Raw genomic sequence first — 25016 nt, 5'->3', positions numbered from 1 at the left:
TGGTAACATTTAAGGTTTACTAATTAGAGTACGAAGGATTTGCTCAGGAAAAAAGAAAAGAACTTTAAGATTTCTTTGTTGGAATTGCATCTTGGGACCCTCCACACTGATTCTAACTTCTTCACAAACACAGGAGACTAACTGCTGGAAATAGGATAGGAGTGATGCAAGAAAGGTCCTTCACGAATTGTAACTACATGTGAGAACTGTGAGGTTTCCCAACAACACTGTTTTTTGTTTTCTAAATGGCTGAATATTTTACATTAGGGGTTGTTACTAGATTTCTCACTACAGATGGGTGAAAAATCTGATGACTTTCCTTTTCTGGAGGCATGAATAACTTGAAAAGGTCCAGCTACTTCAGAAAGCCAAAAGCCAAAAACTGCGCAGCCTAAGTTTACATTCCACTCTAAAATATCACCATATTAAGATCAGAGATTTAGGATCACAATTGGCTGTAATTTTCTTTAACTCTCTTTTAAGAAATGTTTTTTCTTTTATATCACAAGTTGAGGCACTAGATTACTAACACCAGAAAATGAAAATTCTTGACTAGCCAGGAAAACACCTTACAAGTGATAGAAATGCAGATACAGGTGGTCATCTAGCCATAGCTCTACTGATGTCAGGAATCTAGAAATCAGTGCATTCTAAATCTCATCAGCACTGATTTTAAACTAATTGAAGGTGCCATTACTAAAAATAAAGTCCTTTCCCTCCTAAGAGGCTAAAGGAATAGTTACCAGCACTCTGTCCCAGTTCACTGGTCTCAGCTACAAAATATCTGGAACTTTATCTAAAAGTGATATAAACTAGGGGAAAATTCAATAACGTTAAATCTGATGTAAAACTAGCCTAATGAGAACAGAATCTGGCTTCAGTTTTTTCACATCATATCACAAAGTAATACCAGTAATCTCCTAAAACAGTACTCCAATAATGTTTATCCGTGTCAGATTTCAAAAAGAAAAATACATTAAAAGGAGGACCACAATACTCAGTGTCTGCTTCATGAAAGCTTGTGATTGCATTCCAGTTTTTTCCTTTGAAAATTTGATCTTGTGTCTTGACAGTGACAAATCACTGGTTCTTTGCTCAGTGGACCTTCCTGATAATAGAAGATATTCTTCCCCAAGAGAAGGAATATTTCAGGTAAACACATTCACATGGACTGAAGCCTGCCCTTTACTGAAAAAGAGTCTGATCTAATTGCTTGAATGTCATCATAGGACAGAACATCTTAAAATAGATTACCAGGTAAATTTTAAATGACTTCAAACACTAAAAATGCTTCTTTTTCTTAAAATTCTTTTCATGGTATGTGTGATATAGAAGTTTTACATCACCCTAATGCCCCAGGCATGGTGAGAGCTAACTAGCATCCATATACTGAACAATTCTTGAAAAATAATGAGTTCGCTTTAAAAAATAGAAAGAGAAAACAGGGTAGAAATCCAGAATGGAACTACAGCAATTTCAGCATTATAGCAGTTTTAGCATAAGTTTATCACGAGATATTGTTTTATTCCTTCTCTTGATATTTTCTTTTAAGTTTAAAGGAAGCTACAGTAGCGGCATATAGCTGTATTCCTCTGCAATCTTTCTACCACAGAGCCCAACGGATTTCTACCTACTGCTATCTAACTATGAAAAGTCGAAACACATCCTCCTTCAAGACAAGCACTTAAATATTTTTCCGTCGCGTTTTCTGTCATGTTGAGAATAGAAATATAGAGAAAGGAACATAGAGAAGAAACATTACTAGCCATGTCTGTACATAGCTATTTCTTGTTATGCAACTTGGCAACCACGTATGATCTCTGTATAAAATAGCCGGCATAAAAACACGCATCATTGTGAGGACATAACAGGAGGCTTAAAAAAAACGAAATGTTCCTAAAACAAGATATTGTATCCCGAGAGAGAAAAGCTGCCTTCCCTCCCGCTGAATCTTTTCCTTCCCCTTTCTCCGAGCACCTGCTCGTGTTTGATGGAGCTCAGGCACCAGGAGCACCCTCGGGGGCTCCTCTTCCCCAGGGGACCCCGTGCTGCAGGATGCCTCCCTTCTCTCACTAGTTAACACGCGCGCATTTGCTATGAGCCCCAGAGGCCTTTCTAACTTGGCTACCGACACTACAAATTGAAGCAGGGCCTTCAAAAACAAGCCAGCTCCTCTTGCTAATCATGCTGCGCTTGCCCAGGCAAAACAACTGAAAAAAAAAAAAAAAACATCCTTGTTTTTTTTTTTAATGGCTGCATTCCTTTAACGATTTGAAAGACAAGGAGATTCACTTTTTATAAAAATCACCAAAGAGCAGCGATGTGTGTGCGTGTTGGGGGGCAACTCTATCTGTGCCTCTTTATGACAAAAATGCATTCTGCTCTAGCAAACAAAACAGAAAAAAAGAAAGGCTGGAAACTCTGAGGGTCTGATCAGTTTGAAAGGCTGATAGTCCTGATTTTTTTCCTTTTGCTGCTACAGTGATTCAAAGGTTACTTCCCTCCCCCCTGCATCTCACTCTGAGTGTTTTAACATACAACCAAACATTCAGATGATGCAGTTAAAAACCAGTTTGTTCACAGGAGGCTCTCAAATGTACAGTGCTCCCTTCTCCACCACTCCAGCTCAGCACACCGAGAACAAAAATGAACCTGTACATTAATAACAGCTTTGTATGATCGTTTTAAACCTACTTAGTGAATTTGAGCAAAGCTAAATACAGTCTTAGCCAATACACAAATAAGCAACAGAAAATGTATGTGCATATTAGGTCTACTTTTAATGGCAAGTTACAGGAATGTAGCTATCCTTCTCAGCGCTCTACTGTCAGATAAGGAAACAGAGCAAATGTCAACATTTTTATTCAGTGTGCCATGATCACGGATTAGGATGATAACCCGATCTTCTTTGGCTAAGAGAATAACAAATCTAGAGACATTCTCCATTAAGCGACAGAACAGCAACTGCCAAAGAAAAACTCCCAGGTTAAGGGACGGCACACTGCTGCTGGGCTGCGCACACCGAAGCGGTGACAATAGCAGGCACGTACTGAGCCACAAGTTACAAAGCCACAAACTCTAAAGATAACTTGCAGGATTATTTTCTATCTGAAAATTCCTGCTTTTAAAAGTAAAACCTATATTACATCTGCTGCTACTGCATACTTCAAAAAGTTGAATAAGCACATAAAAACACCACTAGCAAAGAGTGATCAGCCCGTAGCGATAACGAGCGCTCTGAGAAAGCCTGACCGTGCGCTATCGCGATTGCGGTGAAACTCAGGCAGCAGTGAGTCAGTAGAGAGCAACTCAGAGGATAGCTGCTGACTTGAATAAGCACTGGATCAAGGCCACAGTGAAAAGGAGGAACAGCAGAAAAGAAAAAAAAAAACCACCACAAAAAAAGGGTCTTAGAGTTTGTTTACAATCACAGAGTCTACCTTACTGATGAGCTGAAAGAGATCAAGTATCACGCAGTTTACAGAACAGAGAAGAAAATGTTATATATAATTGCAGAATTACACACATGTATTAATTCCTGATGGACAGTCTGCTAAAACAAATAGTTGCAAGGTACCTTCGAGAATCCTCACTAGTGTTCAGTTGTGCCTCTCCTCTACCAGTTCCAAAGAAAAAAAAAAGGATATATCTTAAGAGAGAAGTGAATCACAAGGCCAAACAACTCAATGCGTAATCTTTAGGCTACTGTTTTAAGATCACAGATTGTCATCAAAGTCTGGAAATTATGCAAATAATACTAGCTACATTTAGAGGTCTACACAAGTAAAGACTTCCCGACCTAAATAGTAATTGTGTCTCAGAAAAGGCAGGGTTTTTTTTGTGATGCAAGGGTGCTACCTACAGGTTTTAGCGGAGAATGACATTCAGGGAAGATCAGGAAAAAAAAAAATCCTATTTTAATGGGAAAATAACACAGCATTAACATCACCAATAAATTAAATCCTTATTAACTTCAAGGTAAAGAACGTATGTTCTACCGACAAAACAAATTTTTAAACCAACACTCTCGAAGATTTTTGGTTAATCCAATTTAACTCTTAAGTCTTAGAACGGTGCTAATTTTTTAAAAATCTATGTTTAAACTATTTCTTGTGTCATTAAGAACATGCTCTTTTTAAATCAACAACAAGAAAATAACACCTAACTCCTTCTGACACACATTTTAGAAATTAAGTTGACAAATAATTTTGGCCCTAACTATTTAAAGACCATAATTCAGTGCATGCATTTGTAAATCATTAAGTTTCTGGGAAGAAATATTTGTACCCCATAAAAATATTTCCATCCTGTATCTACTAAAATACTCCACAGTCCAATTGCATGGAGAGCTACTTGCAACAGATTAAATATAACGGTATTTCCAATATTTTTAAGATTATGAAGAGATGCTTGGAAAGCTTCAGGAATTTATGTGCAAGCTTTTTCTTCCCTGCATCTTTCTTTCTCCATCCTGGTCAGATATAACAAATACTTTTGGCATACCTGTAAATTGACTCTTGGGGACAGCCTTACTGAATAGAACTTAACATGACTTGAATTTGGTGGAACAGGCTCAGATTGTTAAGTCTTCAAACCAGGCACCATGTGATGAGCCCAGGATACTGAAGATGCTACCTCAGTGCAACCAATAAATAATAATAGCAGCAGTAGTAGCAGCAACGGCATTTTCTTGCAGTTAATGAACAACTAAGATTCAGACAAGCCATGCAGTATAAGTACATTCTGGGGTTTTTTAAATTTATTTTTTATTTTTTTTAAACAAAATAGTGACTTTTTTTAACATCTCCCCAGGTAATACAAAAATAGAAAAAAGATAAAAATTAAATACATTTTATATTGTATTATACAGTAATAACTGATAATTTATTTTTTCTTCCAGATATAGAGTTCAGCACTTTTGTATTTAAAGGCCGTATTTTTATATGCATAGCGACAAAAGGACATCAACCTGTCAAAAGTACAATTACATATTTTAATATCACTATGAAAGAGGGTATTTTAAAATGAGTTATTTTTGTGTCCATTTGTCCGACTCCTGAACACCTTTCACCGACTACATGCGAAGATATGCTTCTATTTGCATTAACTAATTACGGAATTTAAAATTAGTAATCCAATGAGCTGAAAAATGCTCTTTTTTTTTTTTTTTTTTAACAGTCCTAGTTGTATAGCGTACATAGATTCAAGCACATTTCTGAAATAGTCAGGATATAATTAATAACTAATTTCAGCTTAGCTAGGAAAAAAAAAGAAATCAAGAAATCAGGTTCAATTAAAAAACTGAATCTCAGAAAAAAAAATTAGTACTGATGTAAGACATATTATGAAATAAAAAGTATTCAGCAATGATAAATAACTTTATTGCTTCACTCTTAGGTATGAGCAGGATACATAAAAATACATTTTAGGGGCAAAATATTTTGATCCTACTAGTACTGTAACTGATTTTTAAACTCAAGCAATCTAAAAAATTCAATTATTCACAGTTTTCAGATGAAATTTCAAGGATAGTTTTTCCAAAGATTATCAGCTTTTTTTTTCTCATTTGTAGAAACTGAGGGGAAAATTGTTTATGTTATTTTAATGACGTTCTCCTATATATAATAATATAATTACATCACAATTAAATGAGCTCAATTCTATTTTAATTAAGGCGATAATCCTGAATCATTCTTTTTAATAGAAATGTCTCACTATAATTAAACTGTTCAAAGGACGCCGTGATGAATGTTGAAGAGAGAACCACATAAGCTGTAACAGTATATTCATAACAAATTTGCTCTGAAATTAATATTTAATACATTTAAAAATACTTTATGCCCCCTATACAGTTGTCTGTAAATTATTTTAAGCTGCCTTTCCCACTGACTGAACTTATTCATATTTTATTTAGCTCTCTCGATTTTTAATTGCATCACAAGGCTCTGTGAGCACACTTAGTGGTAACACTCACAGGTTGCTAGAGAAACATTAATGAAAAGAAAAGTTCCTACTAGTAGTTTCATTAGGCAATCTAAATTTTAAATCATATGCCCATTTCTTTTCATTAATTACTCGTCTGAGATAAACTAATGCATCAACATGGAATCTCATTTTAAGATGTAAAGATTTTTTTTCAGATTTTCTAAATGCATTACCAATATATTGAACTTTTCATACAAATGAGGATGGCACATGACAACACCACCCCTATGTTATAGGGGAAGAAAACAATAGCCTGTTGCTTACTGTAAAAATATTTCTGATAAAAAAAATACTGATCAGCCACATGCAAATATTCTTTATTTTGCTGAATACAAATGAACTTGTAAAGCTTAACTGCCGCTCTACAAATCACAACTGACTTTAAACGTGAAAGAATTCTAGTTAAATGTTTTTACCTTCTTGTACTGCCTGTGTGTTCTAGCATTCATTCCTTCTGTGAATTGCTGTAACATTATGTTGCACAAAGTTTCTATCAGGAAAACTACCGTCACTTTCTTCTTTGTACTTTTTCCCTGAAATGTTCATAAAGTTGTTCAAAACACCACTCAAAACTTAAAAAATAAAATAAAAACACTTCCTTTATGAAAGCTCGATGGCCTTTGGCACCACTCACTATTTAGAAACCCATAAAAGAATAGATAACAAATATATGACTCACAAATTATCAATTATGAAAAATAATCTGAGGTAGAATGCTACACTAATGCAAAAAGATGGATTACTTGTCATAAACCAATAAAGCTTTTGTTTGTGAATCCAATATCTCATTTCTTTCCTTCAGGTTGGGAAACTTAAAAATGATTTTTAAACTGCATTAACTTTAAAAAAAAAAAAAACGCACGTATCATAAAGGTGAACACTGAGATTACCCCCAGAAAGAATCTGCCTTTTTTTAACCCATTTATGTTTTAGATTCAGCTATCAGTTCTAAAAATGAAGTCAGCAGGGACGAGATTCATCACAAAGCAACTAGACAGGCTGGTACTTCAGCGGTGCACGGGGGTGCTGGTTCTACCACCCAGACCTTACTGCGATCCCAAAGAAGTGCCATATTTGTCACTGCAAGGCAGACAACAGAATTTAATTAGTCTATAACAACATTTTAGAGCACAGACAGCTTGTTTCAAAGCGCTCCTCAGTCCTTCTATTAGGATTCTTCAGGGTTTGGGGTTTATATCTTGCTCCCTGTAATCTGGGGATGGGGAACAGTTAGGGTTTTTAATAGACGAGGTTAGGTAAAGGGGAGATGTCTAGAAAATTAAATGGATATCAGCCTAGGAATACTACAGCGCAGTGTCATAAGCTGTCGAGGGGTTACCTGCAAAAAAGCCCTGACCGGTGATGCAGTAGAGAATTCATTACATTCTCTGACTGGCAAATGATAGGATTGCTCAAATATCAGGAGATAAAGCAAGAAGAGCTTTATTTCCATCCTGAAATCACAAACCCCCTGCTCAGTCTGCTCATCCTTTCGCCTTCTCTGCAAACTGTGGTACCAGCGCTCGCAGCACAATGTGATGAAAAAAATAGCAGCAGGAACGCTACTGATGTACGGATATACAAGAATAGCCACGATGACGCTTAGTTCTAGCTTAATTTGTGATCATCGTTTCACAAATGACTTTTGCTTTGCATGCTTCAGAATTTACAGTCATCTTTGGCTAACTAATTTTGGTCTGATCAAGTCAAGATACCTGATTTTTAAGTACCGTCAGCTACAGTTCGCACCTATCTTGCATTGTGAGAAACAGTTGAATGATTTAATTAAAATAATTCAATTTAAATTAGGCATATTAGACATTCTAAGTAAAGGAGCAGAAGGGTGAGTTCAGCGAACCGGAGGCAATGAAGCATACTAACCAGAGATCCCCAGGTTCAGATCCTGGGGTCAGATATTCACTGCCTGCTCTCAGCTTCAGTTGGGAGCGTGCCTGGAGGTGGCTTTCTCTGCTTTTGGGAGAACGGAGGCGCGGGGCTGTGTGTTGGGGGGGGGGGGGGGGGATTAACTACATTGTCACTCAGTAATGACAGCTGCCAGCTGATTAGAAATCACATTAAGTTCTTAACTTCAACTTCGCTAATCAGTAAGATCAAACTCCTATAACTGGCTTGAATTTTTTATTTCTATTAAAAAAAAAAAGAAAGAAGAGAGACGATACGAGAGAAGCAGGTTGCACATTTCCTACCTAATCAGAGTGTAAGGGAGCGAACAAGGACACAACTATAAAAATGAACTCTGATCAAATAAAATACCGTGATTGATTTAAACCAGCTTCATCAGCACCATTTGCAAGGGCTTAGTTCTCCGAGGCATACAGGACAAGGGTTTTAAACAATTAATATTATTATTTTTTCCTATCAAATGTTAGCAATTAAGAATCAACCTATAAAAGGAAAATCTTATTTGAGCATTTTGACATGTTCTTCAAGAAAGTGGAATAGGAGAAGAACAAGGCTGTTGTATTTATTGTAAAAAGGGAAAAAACAAATCTTGCAACAAATGATCTGAGTAGTCTTTAGGGTAATCGTTCACTGGGTAGGCGGTTAGTCAAGGCAATATTCACATTTACTTTCAGGAAACTTCTAATTTTGCCATACTCACCATACAGACCGAAGCCTTTCTTCTTCAGTAGTACTTTTAATTTAAGTAAACTCAAAACAGATGCTTAATGCTGAGGCTGTAATGAAAATATTTCCTTTACAACCTATGACTCTGATAAGGCTGCTTTCGGAAATATAATGGTTACACATCCCTTTTATGGCTTTAACAAACCCTTATTTTCTGTCTTCTATTCTATACAATGTAGACTCTATTTGCACCCATTCAGTACTAAATTACAGATAAAGTTACAGCAAATTTGTTTTCTCAAAAAAGCAGTGAGGCCTAATATCCCCTGAGTAATAACGGCCTTGTCTTTCATTCAGAAGCAGAACTGGAATAATTTTCTCTCAGAAACAAACGCTTCTTCTAGTGACAATAGACCTGTTCTTAAAATTGTGAATGGGGGGCAGCTCAATTTGCAGGTGTTCAGGGAGAAAGGTAAGAGGGCATTTGACCCAGGCGGACAACTCTTGCTGTGGTAGGTAACTTCAGTATACGCTATCATTCTAGTAGACTGGCTGCCAGACTTTTCAACTCTGAATAAGTGGGAAAATAATGCTCAGGTGAATCAATAATTTACAGAGATGTATCCTGCTCATTCTGATGGAATCCAGATAACCTAATAAAAACCTCGAGCAGCTCTGGAACAAAAGCAAAAATGTCTTAAGAGGTCAAAACACACACACACCCCTCCCCTCACCCCCACCCCCAATGATTCTTGCCTCAGAAAGAAATACTTCTATCAGTGTTTTGAAGTTACTTTCCAAATGCTTTAGCTAATAGACTGTGATGAATAAATACTTTTAATGTGTTTCATTGGAGCTGCACGAGGGAATATTAATATCCAATATTCAAAACACTGTTCAGATTGATTTCAAGTTGAAACGCTATGAACACATTGACAGGAGACAGAACGCTCAAAATACAGAAGTTACAACACGCTCCAGAAAGGTTTCATTAGTTACCTCTTCTTTAAAATAGATCCCTAACATGATTCAGCGTTTACCTGTTACAATATTACAACATCATTCCTTAAAGGTGAAAATAAAACATTTAGGGACCTAGTGTTGAGCGCTGTTAATGTGGCCTTGCGCTGTTAATCATTATCTCGGGAAAATTACATTGTGTTTTATATACTAATACTATGACATTTTTATTAACTCATAATCCCTCTGCTAACAGTGGTGCTTTAAGCAAGTAATAATTAAGATGGCAGCAAATATTACAAATATCCACTCTTAAATTCATCAGTCATGTTAAAGGTCTACTTTATCTTCTAGCACTAGACCTTCTTCAAGGAAAAACAGTAAAAATACTGAATTTAAAACAGAAAATAGTCATTCTTGCTTTATTAAATGAATGCTTAAATAATCCTTAGCAGTATCCCTTACAGTATTGATCACACATCTTCAAAAGCGTTAGCTAACTTCAATTACTAAAAATACCTTTTTCCTGGAGATTTAAGAATTTGTCACTGGGAAATAGAGTTCCAAATGCATTTACTTCTGCCTTCTGGTCTGAGATAAGGAAGAGATTTTTCTGCTTTTTTATAAATGAGAACCATAAAAAAGGTTCCTCAGGACAGAGGGAGAAAAAATAAAAATTTCATACAAGCTGACACTATTAAGACGAGAATAATACAGAAAGGAGTATCTCAGACTAAACATACACACCCCACACATTTATACTCCGCAAACTTAAAGAATAACATGAAATAAAAGGACATAGCAAACACCCATGCATTAGCACTACCGGTGCTACTGTTAAAGATTTATCTTCAGCTTTGCATGTTTACCCCTCAAGTTATGACTCACAAGAGATGTACTGAGTGTAGACGATCACAGATATGTAGTAACATTGGCTTGAGTTTATTTTTTCAGTCATAGCTTTCCCAAATATACAGTATCATTTCCTGTACTGATGAATGCAAAATATATATGCAGTGTATCAAAACAATTCATTTTATTCGTATTTCTTTGCTAGCCGTTTTTTTTTTTTTTAATGGGGTTACGAAGCGTCCATCTCTGCTCAATAATGAGCAGCGTCTACCTAAGGAGGCCAGTCAATTAGAACTGGCATACAGGCACGCCTAACCACAGCTACTATACAGCTCGAGAGAGAAAAATCATGTCTGCCGTTCAGTCAGTACTGCACACTAATTGCCCAAGAAGTTCCAGTCACATAAGACCAGTTTTAACGGATAACACTGCAGTGCTAACAACAGCCGGGCAAGCAGTGGTCAATCTCAAATAAACATGACTAAATTATGCCAATTTCTGCTTTTTCAAAATAGCAAGAGTCTTTTTATAGTATTTGTATCTCTGGAAAGCAGTTGGTATTTTGCAACTTCAGAGCAACAGTAATTCTGCTGATGTTATTCATGGCAATGTACAAAATCCAAAGATTTGCCATGCCGTTGCAACTCTATTCAGTATCAGGTGCAGCCATTTGGATTAGAGTTATTAGTTCTTCTTTCTCTTCAGTAACAATTCTGATGACAAACTTAGTCATTTCCACTGAATAAGTGATAACACGTGGATTATTTTGACTCAGCTATTAATCTGGAATAAATAAAATCCACCAGTGAAACCAAAATAAATTATGCTTTCGCTGGATCTTCTCTAGTACGAGTTACAAACAGATTTTGGGATATAAGCCCCTATTAATTTTGTTTTAAAACTTATCTAGCTAAACAAAACTAATAAAATGGTTGTTTATATCAAATCAGTGGCTATGACGTTTCCAGGCATTTTGTTTCAAGGTCAAATGCAATTCTGCCTTCCTGCAGAAGGTAAATCACTCAAGCATGACACTTGGTAAAAATCTAACATTCCCCTGTAGTCTGGAAGAGCAGTTTCACGTACCAAAAAACGACTTAAACAACACTGTTTGGTGCAATGATACTTAACTGAAAGGATCTTTAAGGCAGTTTTTCCTGCTCTTTATTTTGCTGTGACCAGGATAAAAGGGAAGCGTGCAAGACAGGCCACTGTAAACCAAAGTTTTCGCCATTGCCCAAACTTTACCAGTAACACAGCGAAGGCAATGCTAGGACTTTCCTCATACCTTTGCTATCGTCGGTATGGCCCTTAATTAAGAAATTTGAAAGCAAGCATTCTCCCCGGACTGTAATCTGCTCAATGAAGCTGTGTCACCAAGAGCTGCAGCTGCTGCCTAGGGTCAAGACCCAAGAACGTCTAAGGGTCTCAAAGTGGAAAGGGGGAAAACTATGTGGATGGGTAGTTCAGAGAGGCATCAAGGTAACCCTTTTTATACAGGAATAGGCTTAACCTTAGTTCTTCAGGTATGAGAAACAGCCTGTGGGCAAACAACGCTTAACTTGACTATACTACAAAATAAAGATTATGCTACTAATGTACTGAATAACTCATGCCTACTTTAAAAGAATAAATGAAAAAATCCAGCACTTTTGAGCTTCATAAGTAAGTATCGCTCTGTAACATCGTGCTTCAGTGGTTTGTCCACTTGACACAAACGCACACATCATGCCAAGCAAAGGACAACCACTGCTTTTTTTCCCAGCATTTTATCAGAAAGAAGTTACTCTAATTGTGAAAAAAGAAGCTTTCTTAGTTTAGGCATAACTGTCCAGTTGCTTCATAGCACTTTCCCACATAAATTTTATTGCAGTTCAGGTGAAAGTGAGTCTTACTGTACGCAAAGCGCACCTTATGCTGCAGAGGAAGGCAGAATGGCCACAAGGAAGGGAACAGCAGAACGACACCTGCCATTTTCTGAATGCAAGAAGCTACAAGGAGCTGATCAGCTACCAACACCATCATGAAGCACAGTTTCAGATCTGAAAGAGAGCGGGCTGGTGAAGAATGTCTCATACATGCCTTTTTTCACTCCAATTTCCTACTGTCCCAAGAGATACAGGGAATAGATTAATCATTCATTCTTCATGCCAGTTCTGCTAGTTTTGGGGATCATACAGCACAAGCAGCACCACCTATCACCACTCTCCTGCTACTGCCAAAGTGGGAAGCAAGTCTCCAAGCTCCCTCTGGCCCAACCTCACCGTTTCTGGAATGGGAAGCATGCAAACATCTCTCTCTTGCCAAAAATGCAGGATGGAACTGCACAGCAGATTGTACCATATTAGGTATATGCTGTGAAACTTCCTGGGTAACTTTTGCTGTGATTACTTAAGGTATTTTTTGAGACTTTATTTACACCACCAATAAAACCAATTACATACAGCATGTGCTACAATCATGGTTTTATCGCGCTAGCAGAAATAAAACATGTTTTAAGCCTTTTTTCTGATTAATAGTCTGGATTCCAGTTTCTACAACCAAGATTCAAATTATAAAATGGAGTGTTAAAGATAAGCAGGATAAACATTTTAATTATGTATATTTGAAACATTACAAAGTTACCCTAAGTGTTTTCACTCAAGTAAAATTCAATATATTGAAAAGTAATTCTTTTTTTCTGAATTTGTCCCTTCAGTCATTGTAGCTTATAGTATCACCTAACATCTACATACCTATTACACAAGCAACTTCAATACAGAGACAAGCACACTTAAGACTCATTAAGAAGGATTAAGAAGAAATTGGTAACTTCATTTCTGTCTTTTTAACCTTCTTGCATGTCTTATTTCCAAAAGCTTTGAAATGCTGCTTCTCTATTGGATTTTCCTTAGATGGCTTTTCTCATGAGCATACAATGGATCTGGTTATTATTGCCTTTTTCTCTGCTACACTGAAACTTTTCACAAAACAATAGCGTGTATTCACTACTGAATGTTCCAGTAAAATCAGAATTGCCCATAATCCTGCTTCAAGCCGGACTACTGTAACACTTACTGCTGCTACAATAAAAAGAAAGCAAAACACTCGCTTTGTAATACAGTTTTATGTGTTGGTTCTCATATGACTCAACTAAAAAAGGATGAAAAAGTATGATATTTTATAATCCACCCACATATACTATTTAAATAATCAAAGTTTAAATGGCCATTTCCTGCAGGGACTGTGAAACAGAAACTCACGGAACCCACCGCTGGCAAGGTACAGAACTACTTTCTCTTTAGGATACCGTTACTAAATAATTATCCAGATTTAATATCATTGCAGTTTTGGAAGAGTTCCGACAGTAATGTTTTTTATTCAGGAGACTTTTGAACACTCAGTAGGACAGTATAACCAGGAATACATCACGCTTGCTTGTGATGCCTCTCTTGCCCAGGCACAACCCTCCGGCACCCCGGTCTTCCAAGAACACTGAGCAAGTGGCACCTCAGCAGCACTGGGCAGCTGGGGACCTCCGAGTAGCAGAGAGACTCCACAGCTCCATGCTCATTACCCCCCCCCCCCACCATCTTCAGCAATAGGAGGCAGGGGGACACTGGGGATAGCTAAATCCAAGCTATATTTTTGCCATTACTACTATGGAGCAGCTGGTGGTCCGGTACTTCCAAAGGGTCAGAATAAGGAGAGATCAATGGTAACAAAACTATGTTTGTCCCTCCTTCTCCTCATTTACACTAAGTGCAGCTAAAGGCCAATAAAAGTCTATCCTCTTTTACTTCTCAGGCGGTCTATCTATCCGAGAAATGAATTCTCTTCATTTACCTATGATAAAGTACTTTTGTTGGTGTGACTTATGCTAAAATAAACACTTTAAATCCAGCTTATCACAAATTACACTAGCTTCTTCTTTTCTCTGATATTGTCTGAGTGTTGGACTGCTAATGACACATCACTAATTTTCTGTCTATTGCCATAGACCATTGGGACCTATAAATTTTTATTTAGCATTACTTGTATCAAACCAAGCCACTTGCATTTTCCCTTACTTATAATCCTGCATATGTGTATGAATCAAAGTGTCCTAATCACTTATGAAAGCAACATCAAACCAAGGGGCTGCAGTACTGAAAACTTACTCCAGAACCAAGATTAAAACTCTAAAAATTCTGCTATGTAGATTTGTACTCAAGTTTCTGCCTTACATTCTCAAGACTTAAGAGAAAAATTAAAGTTCATTTTTAGAATTTTTTGGATAACACTCAGTGTAGGATGGCAAATAATATTTTTCTTAATTTTAATAATTTTTGATCAGTCGTATTTTGGTGCATCAGAGCTTTTGGATTAGGAACCTTTTTTTGTTCCCTATAGTAACATGTAAAAAGCTTTGATAAGCAAGTACTTTCAGTACAAAGTTGCTAATTCGCTAAACAGTGAGAAAAGGAAACCAGGTGGGAAGAAGGGTCTGGCAGGCAAGGGATTAGCTTAAGGCTTGGGATACCAATGGTCTGTTCTGCCATATATTTCCTGTTCTGATCAGACACAAATCATAACGTCTCTTTACTTCATTCTGATTTGTAAAATGAGGAAAGTATTTCCCTACACCACATAGGCATTTTTGAGGTTAAAATTCAATTAAGATCATGAGGAACTTGCAACAGGAGCTACGTAAGTACCTAGAATAGACACACAGGTAAAATAAGCACCTGGGGAGCAACTCAAGTGCCTAAAGATAGAGCTAGCGCCATTTTAGATGCCCTGGAGCATCCAAGCCTTCTGCTTGGTGACAGCAGATGGGGTGACCAAAGACAGACACGTGCCCTCCTGGAATGGCAGCTGGAGGGCACACAGGATGCTCTAGATTATCTAAAATGGCACCAAATCTGTGCTTTGGCTCTGAATCACACTTCTAAACTGCTTTAACAAGTATATACTCACTCTATTACGCAAGCTAAAGGGAAGTAAATTTTTAGAAACAAAATAAAATACTGGAGTAGAATGTTAAAGGTGTAAATATTGTCCAATCTTGCTTTGTATCACACGTGCAAACACACAGTATGCCAAACATACAATGACCTAAAACCCAACAGAGTGCTGGAGTAGACATGGATTGACGAGATCAAGTACTTTCCACTTCTGTATTGCACCTTGATGGCTATAGTAAGCACAGAGTTTTTTTAATGGCTTTCAGTGCTGGTATGATCTTAAGGTATGAAGGGTGGCTGATGGATCCCACACAATCACATATACCAGGATCTACCAGCCATACCTCTGCTTACTTCCTATTGCACTTTCCAAAATACGGCATGGAGTATAGCTAAGTGTTGCAGAAAGCTCAAATCCCACTCTATTTCTGCAGCAGTCCTGCATTAGTTCTACTGGTTAATGGAAAGTCAGGAAAGAGGAAACAGGATTGAGATCCTTGTTCTTTTTTGTCTGCTTTACTTTCAAAAGCAGAAAAGGACAGTGGCCTGGTAGAGTTTTGTCTCCTTCTTGTTGTTGAAGATGCAGCTGACAAAAAGCTGAAAGACTCTTGCCCCTGTGTCTGCCTTGCATCAGAAATGAATTTTGTACCTGGCTTTGCCACTGCCATGTCATTCTGCCTTTGCAAATCTCTCTTTTGAGAGCAGATAGTTTTGACAGCAACAGGAACTTTTGGAACGGCTTTTTTAGGTTATGAGAGGTTTTTGCAACCACTGTAACAGCACCTTCTCCAATTTCACACTCTGGACAACAGGTGGCAAGGATGAATCACATTTCATCTGATGGACTACCTCACCAACGTTTAGTAAGAAGCAATTTGAAGATGTCAATGCCTTTTTTGAGGGTATAATAAATAAAACAATATAAATACCAATGAGCTCTTAAAATACCACTGCAAATACCTGCAAAATTCTTGTTGACCTGCATTTACAGTGTACAAACAACAGGAAAATATGTAATAATTAAAAAGCACATTCACACTCCTGATGGTATCATATCAGCTCTCTCCCAAAATATAAGCTTTACCCTTCAGCTTCTAGAAAAAAAAAAATTCTTCCAAAATATGTAGCACTGAGCACTTCTCTTAATAGGGAAAAGCTAAGCTAGTTGTCAAAGCTACCATCTCATTTGTTGCTGAAGATCATCTTTTTTTTTTCTTTTTTTGCTTTCTTTTTAGTTTTGATTAATTAGCATCACACCACTTCTCAATGGTGTATGTACAAAAGAACTAACACTTAATCAAAGGTGAGGGAGACTATTATGCCATTTTCACACACGAATTGTGTAACATTAGAAGACAAAGTGAAGGTGAGTTCGACCTGACAAATGACTAGGATGTAGAGTGAGTCATTTTATCAATATTTCAAAGCCCTAGGAAGAAAAAATATTTCCTGTGTACACACAAACACGTGTATAGAAAGATTCAGAGGAATAATAATAGGAAAAGAAGAATATGTTTATAGAAATTTTTAATTGAGGACACACTGAAAAGTATGTGCCTCGGACAAAAGTACTTTGCATCCAAATGAGAAAGGAAACAAGTTTATTTTATGAGTAACAGTTAAACGTTCAAGCAGACAATTAAAGTGCTTTACTGAGGCCATTTTGGGACACCAAATACTTTGAAGATTAGATATTCCCTCATATTTCATGTTCAATGTTCCTCTAAGTAAAATATGTGGTTCCCTTTAGTTATTCAGTTATGAATTGTACTTTAAAGGCAAGGGGACATTTTTGATAATGCACATCTTAAACTTTTCATTAAACTACCAAATTTAAATTCTACCTTTTTGTGCACTCTGACATTTTTGTCTGGCATTTTCATTAATTTTGCGACATACATAAATGCAGCTGAAATGTTAACTGATCAATACTTTGTCTCTCTCATGTAGCACTAGAGCGAAGCTCCCCAAGGACCACGTAGCAGTACAGAAATTAAATGTGTAAAATATCAAATGTTAATGTTAAACACAGCAGCACTTACTGTATAGCGACTGAAAAGGCTAAAAGAATTCCAAATGGACAGATGGTAGCACAAATTATCTACAATCACATTTAAAGATTAAAGTTTGTCCCGTAAAATAATTCATTGACTCATGTTGAAGTGTGTCCTTTTACTGATAGCTCAGTCGTCCAATTATTTTTGTGCTCATTACAGTGAGAAATGACAGTACTGGAAAAAAGAGTGTACACTTTTCCCCCCTACGTTGCACCCACTGACATCTGCAAGAACACAAATGTCTGGTCAAGAGGCTGATGGAAATTAGGCCCAATTTACAAGACATTTCAGTGTCCACAGCCGATTAATATGAAGGAAAAAAAAAAAATCCACTTTTGCATACTCTAGCACAGTTCTTATGCACGAAACATACTATATTAACTACTGAACTAAAAAGTTTCTACAACAAAAGCTGTTAAAATTATCTAAAGATCTGTTTTAAATACAGAAAATCAAACAAATTTTCAGTAAACGCTCGCTCTCTATATTCTATTCTTTTCATTGACTTTAGGTGCTTAAGAAGTATAAACACAAAGAGGTAACACATTCCTGATCAGCTTCTAGGCACCAACAGGGCTATTTTTGATATAAAATTGCTGTTTTGGAACCGAAACATTAATTTAACATTGTTGGTATTCACTGCCAATATTTATCAGAAAAGAACAGATATGAAGAAAAGAGAAGGAGAGAATATCAAGTCTCCTGATATTTCAGATTCAAGGTCATATCATTCTAGCCCAAATCAACCTATGCTTCATGAGCTATTTACAAATATTTTTTAATATCTGAAAAATGATGCCTTAATACATGCCACAATAATGTTAAAGCCATACTATAAAAAATTATGTTTGGGTAACAATTATTCTTCTGCTGAGAATTACTGAGGCACGGAGGAAAAACAGAGAGAGTCAAAACCTTAAGTCATTCAGACAAAATCCTGGTGAAGGCAATGAGGTTACAAAGTACAGCAGAGACTGGTAATATACTGTTTAGTCCAGGAAATGCATAATCCAGAATGTTAAAGGCTTAACTTCCGTGTCTCCAGACAGAATGCGCAACACCAGAGCTGGTACCTTGTGATACCTTTGAGAAGAATGACTTTAAAAAGAGCTGCAGTGAGCACTTCAACGTGCAAAGAACAAAGCACATAGCTGTTTCTTATTACAGAGTTACCACATAAATCAAAGCTTTCCATGGGTTTCCAAAAGTAGCCTTTTTTCTCCTTAGATTTCTCTTATATTATTAGCTACGACTATCCTTGCCAAGTTGTAAAAACTGAGCTAGTCTACCCCAGTTTTTCCATGTGCAGTCTTCTACAATAGTGGCTACCTTGGAAAGTAAAGACATGGAGTGAATTGAGAGTAATGGGTACCTGTGATTTTAAGGCTAAGAATTTGGGGGCAATATGAGATCTGAAAAATCAACCCTAACATATTAAACTTATGTGAAATGGCTGTAAATCTGCATTGTGATGTCATTCATCAATGTACATCTTCAAATCCTCCAGGAAATAAGAAATGGTTAATCAAAAAGTTTTCTACTACTACATTATTTATTAGTTTGCCTACAGAGCTGGAAAGCTACAAAACCGCCTATTTCTCCTCTCCTTTCTGGCACTGACATTTCACTGTGACATTCTGTAATCTCTGCGAGACAACTTCAAGAAGAGGTACAATTTGTATAATAGTGAAGAGACGAAAATGATACACAAGTTCAGCGTTATTACAGAGTCCACTGAATTCCAGCAGAACCTTAGCACAAGTGTCACTCAGTACTACACGTGCAAGTGAACCATTCCCAAGAGAGATATGAGATGTCTTAGGGACACACGATAGCTATGAACCATCTACATCCAAACCTTCACAGTCTTCTCAACCACAACAGAATTTCATGGAGATTTGGCTTAGCTAACAAAAACTTATGCTACAAATGTTTTGTCCAACGGAGGGAAGCTTCGATCCTTGGAAAGGATAGCAAATACCAAGCTGACAAGCACAGGCCAAACCTTCTCTTTGGGCAGGAACACACCTCTGAAGTCACAGCACTGATGTAGACATAACGTATCTATAACTACGCCAGAGCAAAATAACTATTAAGAGGAAACCATCAAAAAGAAAAGCAGGCCTAAGTTTATACAATTAGAAACAGGCTTCTACCGCAATGCACTATAGCTGCAGTAATAAAGTATATTCACCACGGCCCAAAAAAGAAAGTTCTGCGTTATGTATTTGCAACTATTTGTTATGACACTGAATTTGTTCTATGGTCAGAAACAGCTATGATTTAAGAGCATTACAATTTTTTTCGTGGCCACAGCAGTGCACCATGAGCAAGCAACCAGTTCACTTGCCACAAAGAACAGGATGTCATTCCACTTCCTTTTCTTCCACTGATAACAGATGGGTGTTTCACGTCCATATTAAAAACAGAACTGGTCAGATGAATATTTACTAATCTGAGTAGTAAAAGCAACATGGACATTTGAATAGAAACATACGTAGAAACATGCAGAAACATGACTAGAAACATGAGTGAAACAAGAGAGATCATCCCTCTAAAGTAAACAGCAGCAAAAAAAAAAAAGACTGTTTGAATAGCAAGTATATCTCCTGTACTCTTGATGAAAACTGCAGCCAAACACAGGGTGCTTGCTGTTATCCTTTGAGAGGCTGCAGGAAGTTTAACATGTCACTTAGTACAAATTAAGCCCTGCTTGGAGAAACTTCCTGCAAAAAAGCATGGTTCATTGAAGGTCCAAAGCACCTGGATTTTGCTGCTAAGGCAGGCAGCTCCAATGCCTGGTTTAATTTCTCCAAATTCCAGGCACCTAAGCTTCAGGCACTTCAGCTAGAAGCACTGTCACCAGGCTCCCGCCGTAACTACCCCACGCGACATTCTCTGTGGGCCGTATATATGGCGGATATGCTCCTAACTTCAGCATTTCAGCTGACTTCATAAATTAGATGTTCCAAACAGTGTTTTCATGCATATATTTTTACTGCTGGTGGAAATCACACAAGCAAAAACTAAATAGCAACTGGGGTCTTGTTTGCAGCTCATGTCAGTTTGAAAACAAAGACGTTCATCCGGGAAACACAGTCTGCGATTAAGCTTGGGATTTTCCAAATTTAACATGAATGAAAGGGTTAATATTAACAAAGCTAATGTTTATGGAGAAATAATAGTTTCATTTAAATCAATAAATACTGAACTATGACCATAAGTTGATGTTTAAAAGAATACTACTTTGTTTGCATTTATGATTTTTAGAATTTTTGTTTTTTAACCAAAAATATTAAATGTCAGCAAGGGAGAAACTACTCATGTCAACAGCTTTGTACTTCCAAAAAAATTATTTTATAAGTATTTTAAGCGGTCCACTACAAGTGAACTAGACAGAAATGAACAGAAGCAATGTTTAAGAAGATCAAGATGTAGCCATAGTTTGTCAACTGTATTTCACATTGTACCATACACTTATCTTATTGAAAAATTATAAATGAAAGCAACTTTTTCTTTCTTCTTCCTGTGATATTTTAAACTTTTTTTTTAATGTGAATATAGATGATTTGTGGTATCTTCATAATGCAATAAAATAAAAGAAACAACCCCCCACATCCACGCTGTATTATTTCTCAGTCTAGAATACAAATACATTATGGTGATATAAACAATATTTAAAGTGTTAAAAGGTCATACCAAAAAAGCAGCAAGACTTCTTGGGGGTGAATCCCAGTCAAAGCAACTGTTAACATAATAGGCAGCATTTATGAGCACCATGACACAACGCTTCATGCGGATAAAGTTTCTTAACAGCAACTGTGAAAAAGATGAAAAAATGAAAATGTTTTAAGACCCCAAAAGCTTTGCAAGACGGTCACATTTACAACATTGTCATTCTTAATTTGGGTAAAGGCTGAGGAAATAATGCATTAAGATTTTTTAGCTCATGGATTGAGAATAATATTTTAACATTTTAGAAACCCAGAAAAGAGAGAATTTAGTTAGCTATAAGGGTCATTTATCCATTGTTGAATTTAAACATAAATGATACACAAATTATTGTCTTTATTTCTGCAACTAGAGATGAATTTCAAAAAAGACATTTGCAAAGTTTCGAGAATAAATTTTTTTATTAAGACTTCAGGGTTTTATTTTATTAAATAGGCAACAGTTTTCCTGTTTTGTAACACTTTGAAAATTCCCACCTTCCTTAATAAAAAGATGCTGTAGGACACTAACCTGACACTATGTCAGATTACTGCTCTAATCAGACTTAGATCACCCATATTCGTTACATCTAATTTTTCCATCATTTGTAACAAATGTGTCTTCTGTGATGTCCTTTTGATCACCACGTGTTTTACAGTATCCAGAGTAACTTTTGCTGCTTACATTTATCTCTGTAAAGATCAGCTATAAAAGGGCTAGGGTTCTGTTTTGGAAGAATACTCTTAAACCCTCTAAAACGGCAAAAAACTTCAATTCACTAAAAAAAAGTGAACAAACCAGTGAATCACTTAACTTGTGTTTTGGCCAGCACACAAAACGCTAGGTAGGTAACACACTTTCAAATTCTCAGAAAATCTGGCTAGTCTAGAACGCTGCTGCCTCAGTCGTGCAGAGATCCCTTTTCTTAGTTTAGGTGGCCTTAGGCTGGGATATTCTGCACAAACTCATATCAAAAAAACAAAAGCGGGTATTTAAAGTTAAAGCACAATGCCATTTTCTGTTATGAAAGTAGAGAGAAGAATCAAACCCGAATAAAAGGCCTTCTTGTTTCGTGGCTGGAATAAAGGTGAAAGATGCAGCTTTCCTAACTGCTTTACTCACAACAGTAAAGAGAGAAACATTCTGCCTTTTGAAATCTCTTTAATGAAAGTAATTGGACAATGGATATAAAATTCATCCAGCAGATAATTTAAATTATGCTCACATTCAAAGGTTCGTTACTACCTCTATAAGGGTGCTGCAAAACAAAAAAAAGTTTTAAGATTTCTGTCTTTCCACTGCGAAGAACAAAAATCCTGTTCCCACAGCCCAGTCAAAAGCCCAGTTCTCCCCAGATAAAATACCTCAATCATGGAACATAAAAAGGCTGAATCAAATTTAAGGGGAGAAAAAGATGCGAGGTGTGTCTAAATAGTTCTCACCAAAATATTAGCACTGTCAGCGGCAAAAATACCTGGAGGGAAAAGAAAAAAAAAAAGAAAAAGAAAAAGGGTCCACAGACTTCCTACCCAGACGGCTCTCAGAAGAATAAACAAACTGTTTTAGGTTTTTTTCACCTGAGATTCAAACCTGGCTCAACTTATTTAAAATCTGGCTAAAAGAATGCTGAAAGACACTCCACCCTTGAAAAAAAGGAGATCTTTCAGGTCAAGGTTAACAGCAAAAATTTATGCAAGACTTAGTTTACATGCACCTGTGCTATAATCTGATATGTGTGGAGCCTCATGGTTTCAACTGTGTCCTTAGTCACATATTTCACGGAAATCAAGCTGCAATTTATAAAGAAGAGATAGAATAAAACCCTGTATTCTGTTTCTGCCTTTTCCTACCTATCATACGTTTTTTGCAAACGGGTGATGGAAACGTTATTCTTCACCTCTAGCAGTTTGATATGAGATATTTAGATGTGCACACTTGATACGAAGGCTTTCCAAAAGGATTAGTGTTTCCTTACTCTTTACCTGTTTAGACAGTCTGTTTTCCTCTTCAATGTACTTCTGTTCTTTGGGCATTAAGGTTCGTATGCTGGCTTTCACCTACGCATTAAAACGTGTGTCAGTATTTCAGGCTTCCTTGTTACTCACTAACACCACGCTCTTCAATTTGCAAAAATTACAAAGTTCCCAAGTCACGGCTGCCAAGCCGACAACATATAAACACATACGCAGGCGTGAGTTGCCGTTTCTTACATTAGCAGCAATAGCAGCAGCCAGCAGCAGCAGCAACAAAAAGAGTGGGTGTGCCAGGCAGTGGCAGAGGAGTACTCTGCAGTATACATCAAGGCTTAGCGAAAATGAGGAACGACAGAAATTCTCAACAAATCAGGAACAAAAGCCTTCACGAAACTGAACTCTTTAGCGGTACAAAAAAGCCAAAGTTAAGACTTACAGCATTAAAAATCACATCTATTTCAAGATAGATGACCCCCTTTGTTGGCCCTGTCAGCTGCTTGTTTTTCAAGACGTAGGCTTTCTGTTCACCATTTTGAATCTGCAGGAAAAGGACATGACAGCCGTCTGTCTGGCGGTCTCCGCTGAATACCCTCCCTCGCTGACCTCTCACCCCCGGCTGCTGAAACTGACAGAGAACCCAAAACAACTGTGGCAAGGCTGACAAGTACCTGTTCATTACCAGGACCAAGTCTGTCAGGAAAAATTAACTATCATGGGATTCAACACGGCCGTGAATCGAGTATGTTAAAATTTTAGTGTTCCTATTACGGACCTTGGTTGAGAAATGACAGACACAGAGCTGCAGTCCCCCCCGCCCCCTTCAGCAAGAGAAATACAGAGCAGCCTTGTCAGGTGGATGAAACTTACAGACAGCAGCGGTATAGCAACTTTGCCGAGGAAGTCAGCACTCCGATCGCGGTCTTCATCATAAACTGTCACTTCCAGAACTGAGTGGATGTCTTTAATATTGCTACAAAGGAAAAGGTACACGCACAAGGGGCCGGGGGCGATGGGGGGGGGAAAGAGTCACCTATACCAGCAGTTATCAAGGACAAAAGCATAAAAGGTCAGCAAAAACAGACACCCGTGTATTTTTTCAAGCCGTAACAGAGAACAAAAGTAAATAAAATGACTCTCAGTATAGCCAAATGCTTTCTAAGAAACACAGCAACTGCCCTGCCTGCAACGCTTTGCCAGCAGAAGTTTTTAGGAGGATGTGTCTTTAAACGCTCTACCTGGCGTTCGCACTGCACCAGCCGCAGCGAGAGCCAGCGCAGAGGAATACCATTTACAGAGGCAGGCAGCAGGACTGAGCGCCACTACACACTATCCCTTAAACGCTGCTATCCTTGGGGTAAGTCTTACTGAAAATAATGCGATGTCTGGAGGTCTCTAAAAGGAAAGAATTACAAACTACACGAGCACATCCTTGCATTGAGAATGAGCTCTCTCATTCCAAAATTCTGACTTAATTCAAAATACGCAACAGCCACACTTCAAGACATCAAGAACAAGCAGTAAGAAATGATGCAGTTTTCAGCTATTACTGGTTTTCACCTACAAGCTGGTAAACACGCCACCACCATGCACAAGAAATGTCGCTGCACGTTGTAAACTCACGAGTGAAAATCTCATCTTCCTTACTCAGAGGAAAGGAACAAAATTGTTTGAGTCCCCATCTTTGATCAGATTGCTGATCCCAAAAACATGAGCCAAAGAAAAAGAGTTCAACCTCAGTAAAATACATATCTCTAGGTGAAACTGTATTTCCAGCCCAAAAATAATTAAGAAATTTCAGGATAAGGAAAAGAATCAATGCAAACATATGTATTAGAGGGGAAAAAATTCTCCTTGAAGGTCTTTTTGAGTTTTTCTATTTGATTTCTGATTAGGCTTTTGTCCTCTGCAAAAACATCCAATTCCTCATGCAGAGAGCACTGTTGAGCAGAGGAGGTTGATTAGTT

The 25016-nt window shown here is 37.3% G+C and overlaps 1 protein-coding gene across 4 annotated transcripts in view; it reads right to left on the bottom strand.

The window, feature by feature from the left end:
- LOC138060827 (multiple C2 and transmembrane domain-containing protein 1) overlaps window positions 1-25016 on the bottom strand; it is a 281750-nt gene that overhangs the window by 77570 nt on the left and 179164 nt on the right. For all 4 annotated transcript variants that reach the window (XM_068925257.1, XM_068925256.1, XM_068925258.1 and 1 more), the window contains 4 exons: window positions 23920-24022; window positions 23489-23590; window positions 23062-23136; window positions 21068-21187 (listed from right to left, as the gene is read on the bottom strand). In XM_068925257.1, coding sequence (XP_068781358.1) covers window positions 21068-21187; window positions 23062-23136; window positions 23489-23590; window positions 23920-24022 — 400 coding nt within the window. The remainder of the gene's footprint in view (window positions 1-21067; window positions 21188-23061; window positions 23137-23488; window positions 23591-23919; window positions 24023-25016) is intronic.

The sequence above is a fragment of the Struthio camelus genome, chromosome W (genome assembly GCF_040807025.1).
Source record: "Struthio camelus isolate bStrCam1 chromosome W, bStrCam1.hap1, whole genome shotgun sequence".
Taxonomy (NCBI): domain Eukaryota; kingdom Metazoa; phylum Chordata; class Aves; order Struthioniformes; family Struthionidae; genus Struthio; species Struthio camelus.
The sequence above is the reverse complement of the archived record's forward strand: the minus strand, read 5'-3'. Positions and strand labels throughout refer to the sequence as shown.